Raw genomic sequence first — 7,598 nt, forward strand, 5'->3', positions numbered from 1 at the left:
TTTCAACAGTGGCACGATGAGCCTCTAAATGTTGTTTCAGATTCATTATATGTGGTGGGCACGACACAGCGTTTAGAACGTGCCATGATAAAAACAGTAAAAAATAATACTTTGTATATGTTATTGATGCAGCTGTTGTTTTTGCTAAATCAACGCAGAGAACCTTATTTTATAACACACATTCGCAGTCATCAGTTTAACCAAGGCTTGTCTATAGGAAACAACATAGTAGACAAGCTAGTCGCTGCTGCATGGAAAAATCAAACAGTTAACCTGTTTGAGCAGGCTCGTTTATCTCATAATTTCTTACATCAATCTGCTAAAGTGCTAGCGAAACAATTTGATTTAAAATTCTCAGATGCTCGAGGAATAGTGCAGTCCTGCCCTGCTTGTCAAAAATCAGGAGCTGGTCTAGGCCTTGGGGTCAACCCTCGAGGTTTAGGCGCCTTGCAATTATGGCAAATGGATGTTACTCATATTGCAGAATTCGGACGTCAGAAGTATGTGCATGTCAGTATTGACACTTACTCGCATGCAATATGGGCCACTGCTCAAACAGGGGAAACAGCCAAACATGTTCTGAAGCATATGCATGCTGCCATTGCCGCACTAGGAGCTCCTCAAGAAATCAAAACTGACAATGGCCCTGCATATGTTTCGCAAACGTTTGTACGCTTTTGCCAACTATGGGGTATTCGCAGAGTAACAGGTATTCCTCACTCCCCTACAGGCCAAGCCATTGTAGAGTGTGCACATGCCACCTTAAAATCGCTTTTGCAAAAACAAAAAGGGGGAGAGCCGGCACCCTCTGAAAGGCTTGCAAAAGCGCTTTATGTGCTAAATTATCTGAGATTAACAGGAGACCGTGAATCTCCTCCAATTGTAATTCATCATATGTCATTGCAATCTGGACTGCAGAAAAGTGATTCGGTGAAGGTGCAGTACCGGGATTTAAAAACTGGGGAATGGAGAGGTCCGGCAGAAGTGAAAATGACCGGTCGAGGTTATGTTTGTGTTTTGACAGACGAAGGACCACGATGGGTTCCAAGTCGATGGGTGAAACCTTGGAAGGAAGACCTGGGACAGCAGGATGCATCATCATCCTCCTCCTGATGCTGGTAACTGGGTGTGTTGGTGAGACTGTAGACTTACATCGTATTGACCCCAGACCAAACATGTGGCTGACATTTGCCAACATTACAAACCAATCATCGTTTTGTGTGTCAATGGCTACTCCTGCTGATCCTTTTCGTACGTGTCTGATTGGTACTCCCTATTGGAATCCGGATGACTGGAAAGGATGGGTCAATAATCACACTGTTTTGAATGAGACTGTGGTGAATCAAACATGCCACGCAAAGATGGAGTGCGCCAGCCTCAGCCCTGGACAGAAACCGGTGTGTTGTTCTGGGAATAGCAATCAAATTGGAATAGCTGCAGCATTGGTGATTAGGCATTTAAATCACAGTTTGCCTTGGGATCCACAAGAGTTAGATCTAATGGGATCCTTAAATGGTTCAGGGTCTTGTTTTATGCTGGGAGGTCCCCTTTTTACAGAAAAGGGGGTAAATACAGCATGGAACAGGAACCAATGGACTGATGTAACTAGTAAAATGACTGACGCCCAAGGAAAACCTGTGTATACTTATCAAAACAGCTCAGGAGATTATTGTAATGGAGCAGTGGGAGCAGAAATCAAAGGTTCAAAGATGCCTCTTTGGGTGAATGACACGGTGTCGTAGTTCAGCCCCGATCGGACCAGACTACGCAGTCTCTCTCTCACTCCCCCCACCTTCCGAGAGAACAGGGAGAGAAAATATAAGGAAAAACGGCTCGAGGTTTGAGATAAGGACAGGGAGAAATCCTTAAAGTTACCGTCACGGGCAAAACAGACTCGACTTGGGGAAAACTATTCATTTATTACTACAAACAGCAGGATAATGAGACAGAGAACAAGATAACCTACATCCACCCCTCCCTCTTCCCAAGCTTAAAATTATCTCTACTACCTCCCCCTCCCGAGCGGCACAGGGGGGGGGAAAGGGAATGGGGGTCGTGCTCAGTTCATCACGCGTTGTTTTACGCCGCTGCTTCATGGTTGGGGGAAGAACTCCTCACATTCCTCCCCTGCTCCAGCGTGGGGTCCCTCCCACGGGCCACAGTCCTTCGTGGAACTGCTCCGGCGTGGGTCATCTCTTCCACGGGTGCAGTCTCTCCAGAACAGCTGTCCCAGCGGGCCCTCCACGGGCCACAGCTGCCTTCAGGCATCCACCTCCCCCGGTACGGGGTCCTTCACGGGCTCCAAGTGGATCTCTGCTCCTCCGTGGACCTCCATGGGCTGCAGGGGGACAACCTGCTCCACCATGGTCGTCACCACAGGCTGCAGGGGAATCTTCGCCAGGAGCCGCATTACTCCTCCCCCTCCTTCTGAACTGACCTTGGCGTCTGCAGCCGTTCCTCACAACAGGCTGGTAGATTTCTCTCTGGATCTTTTTTTACATCTTATTCACTTCTCATCTCCTTTCCACTTCTTGCAGCCAGGCTGGACCGAGTCGGGCCCAGTCGGCTGCCTGGCGAGAGGCCAGAGGGTGAGGCCTGCAAGGCCCATGAGGCCTGCGCCTCCCCCTCTGCGCCTCTGCCCTTGCTCAGCTTCTTCACATCTTCTCTTCTCTCTCTTTTTTTTTTCTGTTTTCCCATTCTTAAATACGTTATCGCAGAGGTGTTATCACGAGACATTCTGCTACCAATCAGCTCGGCCTTGGCCAGCAGCGGGTCCGCCCTAGGCCTGGCCAAGTCCCCTGAACAAAGGGGAGCGACTTCTAGCAGTTTCCTACAGAAGCTACCACCCTAGGCCCCCCCTCACTAAACAAAACCACGACACACGGCCAAGGCCATACCCCCGGGATACTTCTTAATTTGTGGGGATCGGGCCTGGTCGGGAGTGCCAAAAGGGGCTATAGGAGGACCGTGTTATTTTGGAAAATTGATAATGTTTGCTCCATCTATGAAAGTATTGCGAAATCGTACTCGAGCAAGGAGATCACTAAAAGTATTAGCTCCCAACTGTGACGGCAATTTAACCCTATTGGGTACAGCTGAGCGTATAGCATTATCTATATTTGTTCCTTGGGCGGCATCTGCAAAAGCTTTAGCTAGCTTAAATAGATTAGCTTGTTGGGCACAAAAGCAAATGAATTTAACCTCTAGCATGTTATCGGGATTGTTAGAAGACACGGATAGTATGCGTCATGCTATTTTGCAGAATCGGGCAGCCGTTGATTTTTTGTTATTAGCGCATGGACGTGGATGTGAAGATTTTGAAGGTATGTGTTGCATGAATATTTCTGATCACTCTAAATCAATACACTATCAGTTGGCAGAGTTACGCCGGAACATGCATGCAATACAAGTGGAAAATGGACTTTCGGACTGGCTAAAATCATTGGGAGTCACAGGTTGGCTAAAAGATTTGATAGTACATGGGCTGGTAATATTAGTGGCTTTGCTGTTGGCACTAATGATATTGGGGTGTATTTTAAAATGCTTTGTGAAAGTTATGGAACGTATGATGACTGGGGTCTGGATTGTTAAAAAAAAAAAAAGGGGATTTGTTGGATACCTGGAGAGCCAGGGGCACTTAGTGAACAATCCAGACCGAATGGAATTGTTTTGTTTTTGAGTAGCAGGCCTCAAGGACATCGATAAGGCCGCTTGTGAGAAAGTACTGAAGCTGCCTGTAAGAAAAATACTGAAGCCACCTGTGAGAAAATAATGAGGCCGTCTGTGAGAAAGTAATGAAGCTGCCTGTGAGAAAGTAAACGAAGCAACCTTGAGAAGAAGGAAAACAGCTGGCATACGTGACTGGGGGCTGAACGTGATACAGGGTGCAGGTGGAGAGAGTCGTGCGCGTGAACATAGAGACTTAACGAATCATATTTTAGCTAGGAGCGCGTGCATGATATAGTTAAGCAATTAGTAGAGAGCTTGCGCATGATACGGAATTAGAAGGGCTATATTAACTGGGATGTATCAACAATAAATTGGCATTTGCTTGATCATAGTGGTCGTCAGCAGTGTCCGTTACTTCCGCGTCAACAGTCAAGCTCTTGCTGCTCCTCACCGGCCATTGGCAGCGCATCTAAAGCACCACAGACATCGGGGCTCCGGGCTTTCCCTGACGAACAGGGCTTCGACCTTTACTACCAGCTGCACCTGGGCGCCCGCTGCAGATTAACCCCGAAAAATCACGAACGTCGGACGATTGCTCCTACACCGAAAGTGCCAGCCAGTCAAGCTCTTGCTGCTCCTCACCGGCCATTAGCAGGGCATCTACAGCACCACAGACATCGGGGCTCCGGGCTTTCCCTGACGAACAGGGCTTCGACATTTACCACCCGCTGCACCTGGGCGCCAGCTGGAGATTAACCCCGAAAAATCACGAACATCGGACGATTGCTCCCACACCGAAAGTGCCAGCAACTCAAGTTCTTGCTGCTCCTCACCTGCCATTGGCAGCGCATCTACAGCACCACAGACATGGGGGTCCGGGCTTTCCCTGACGAACAGGGCTTCGACGTTTAGCACCAGCTGCACCTGGGCGCCTACTAAAAAAAAAACCCGAAAAATCACGAACGTCGGACGATTGCTCCCACACCGAAAGTTCCAGAAACTCAAGCTCCTGCTGCTCCTCACCAGCCATTGGCAGCACAACTACAGCACCACAGACATCGGGGCTCCGGGTATTCCCTGAAGAACAGGGCTTTGACATTTACCACCCGCTGCACCTGGGCGCCCACTGGAAAAAAACCCCGAAAATTCACAAACGTCGGACGATTGCTCCCACACCAAAAGTGCCAGCCAGTCAAGCTCTTGCTGCTCCTCACCAGCCATTGGCAGCGCATCTACAGCACCACAGACATTGGGGCTCCGGGCTTTCCCTGACGAACAGGGCTTCGACATTTACCACCCGCTGCACCTGGGCGCCCGCTGGAGATTAACCCCGAAAAATCACGAACGTCGGACGATAGCTCCCACACTGAAAATGCCAGCAACTCAAGCTCTTGCTGCTCCTCACCAGCCATTGGCAGCGCATCTACAGCACCACAGAGATCGGGGCTCCGGGCATTCCCTGACGAACAGGGCTTCAACGTTTACCACCAGGTGCACCTGGGCGCCCATTGGAAAAAAACCCCGAAAAATCACGAACGTCGGACGATTGCTCCCACACCGAAAGTGCCAGCCAGTCAAGCTCTTGCTGCTCCTCACCGGCCATTGGCAGCACATCTACAGCACCACAGACATCGGGGCTCCGGGCTTTCCCTGACGAACAGGCCTTCGACGTTTACCACCAGCTGCACCTGGGCGCCCACTGAAATAAAACCCCGAAAAATCACGAACGTCGGACGATTGCTCCCACACTGAAAGTGCCAGCCAGTCAAGCTGTTGCTGCTCCTCACCAGCCATTGGCAGTGCATCTACAGCACCACAGACGTCGGGGCTCCGGGTATTCCCTGACGAACAGGGCTTCGACATTTACCACCCGCTGCACCTGGGCACCCGCTGGAGATTAACCCCAAAAAATCACGAACGTCGGACGATTGCTCCCACACCGAAAGTGCCAGCCAGTCAAGCTCTTGCTGCTCCTCACCGGCCATTGGCAGCGCATCTACAGCACCACAGATATCAGGCTCCGGGCTTTCCCTGACGAACAGGGCATTGAAATTTACCACCAGCTGCACCTGGGCACCCACTCCAAAAAATACCTGAAAAATCAAGAACGTCGCACGATTGCTCCCACAGAAAAAGTGCCAGCTAGTCAAGCTCTTGCTGCTCCTCACCGGCCATTGGCAGCGCATCTACAGCACCACAGACATGGGGGCTCCGCGCTTTCCCTGACGAACAGGGCTTCGACGTTTACCACCTGCTGCACTTGGGCGCGCACTCCAAAAAAAACCTTAAAAATCAAGAACGTCGGACGATTGCTCCCACACCAAAAGTGCCAGCCAGTCAAGCTCTTCCTGCTCCTCACCAGCCATTGGCAGCGCATCTACAGCACCACAGACATGGGGGCTCCGGGCTTTCCCTGACGAACAGGGCTTCGACGTTTACCACCAGCTGCACCTGGGCGCCCACTGAAAAAACCCCATAAAATCATGAACGTCGGACGATTGCTCCCACACCGAAAGTGCCAGCAACTCAAGCTCCTACTGCTCCTCACCGGCCATTGGCAGCGCGTCTACAGCACCACAGACATCGGGGCTCCGGGCTTTCCCTGACGAACAGGGCTTCGACGTTTACTATCAGCTGCACCTGGGCGCCCGCTGCAGATTAACCCCGAAAAATCAGGAACGTCGGACGATTGCTCCCACACCAAAAGTGCCAGCCAGTCAAGCTCTTGCTGCTCCTCACCAGCCATTGGCAGTGCATCTACAGCACCACAGACATCGGGGCTCCGGGCATTCCCTGATGAACAGGACTTTGACGTTTACCACCTGCTGCATCTGGGAGCGCACTCCAAAAAATACCTGAAAAATCACGAACGTCGGACGATTGCTCCCACGCTGAAAGTGGCAGAATCTCAAGCTCCTGCTGCTCCTCACCAGCCATTGGCAGCGCATCTACAGCACCACAGATATCGGGGCTCCGGTCTTTCCCTGACGAACAGGGCTTCGACGTTTAATCACCAGCTGCACCTGGGCACCCACTGGAAAAAAAACCCCAAAAAATCATGAACGTCGGACGATTGCTCCCACACCAAAAGTGACAGCAAACCAAGCTCTTGCTGCTCCTCACCGGCCATTGGCAGCACAACTACAGCACCACAGACATCGGGGCTCCAGGCTTTCCCTGACGAACAGGGCTTCGACGTTTACCACCAGCTGCACCTGGGCACCCAGTGGAAAAAAACCCAAGAAAAATCACGAACGTCGGACGATTGCTCCCACACCGAATGTGCCAGCAACTCAAGCTCATGCTGCTCCTCAGCGGTCATTGGCAGCGCATCTACAGCACCACAGACATCGGGGTCCAGGTATTCCCTGACGAACAGGGCTTCGACCTTTACCACCCGCTGGACCTGGGCACCCGCTGGAGATTAACCCCGAAAAATCACTAACGTCGGACGATTGCTCCCACACCGAATGTGCCAGCCAGTCAAGCTCCTGCTGCTCCTCACCGGCCATTGGCAGGGCATCTACAGCACGACAGACATCGGGGCTCCGGGCACTCCCTGAGGAACAGAGCTTCGACGTTTACCACCAGCTGCACCTGGGCGCCCGCTGGAAATAAACCCCGAAAAATCACGAATGTCGGACGATTGCTCCCACACCGAAAGTGCCAGCCAGTTAAGCTCTTGCTGCTCCTCACCTGCCATTGGCAGCGCATCTACAGCAGCACAGACATTGGGGCTCCGGACTTTCCCTGACGAACAGGGCTTTGACGTTTACCACCAGCTGCACCTGGGCGTTCACTAAAGAAAACCTGAAAAATCATGAACGACGGACGATTGCTGCCACACAGAAAGTGCCAGGCAGTCAAGCTCTTGCTGCTCCTCACCGGCCATTGGCAGCGCATCTACAGCACCACAGATATCGGGGCAC

At 51.5% G+C, this 7,598-nt stretch overlaps 1 protein-coding gene across 1 annotated transcript; it reads left to right on the forward strand.

Moving 5' to 3' along the window:
• Positions 1-1,037: 1,037 nt before the first annotated feature.
• LOC147596616 (syncytin-A-like) lies at positions 1,038-4,425 on the forward strand. The gene is made up of 3 exons (XM_086769472.1): positions 1,038-1,118; positions 2,891-3,563; positions 4,415-4,425. Exons 1-3 carry the CDS (start codon positions 1,038-1,040, stop codon positions 4,423-4,425), a joined length of 765 nt encoding a protein of 254 aa, XP_086625598.1.
• The last annotated feature ends 3,173 nt before the right edge of the window (positions 4,426-7,598 follow it).

This window comes from Chlamydotis macqueenii, chromosome W, assembly GCF_036417535.1.
Source record: "Chlamydotis macqueenii isolate bChlMac1 chromosome W, bChlMac1.mat, whole genome shotgun sequence".
NCBI lineage: Eukaryota > Metazoa > Chordata > Aves > Otidiformes > Otididae > Chlamydotis > Chlamydotis macqueenii.

Excerpts from the sequence above, each read along its gene's own strand:
- LOC147596616 (XM_086769472.1), top strand. The coding sequence starts at position 1,038 with ATGGGTTCCAAGTCGATGGGTGAAACCTTGGAAGGAAGACCTGGGACA. Across the intron at positions 1,119-2,890 it reads TCATCCTCCTCCTGATGCTG|GCCATACCCCCGGGATACTT; the intron begins GTAACTGGGTGT and ends CACACGGCCAAG.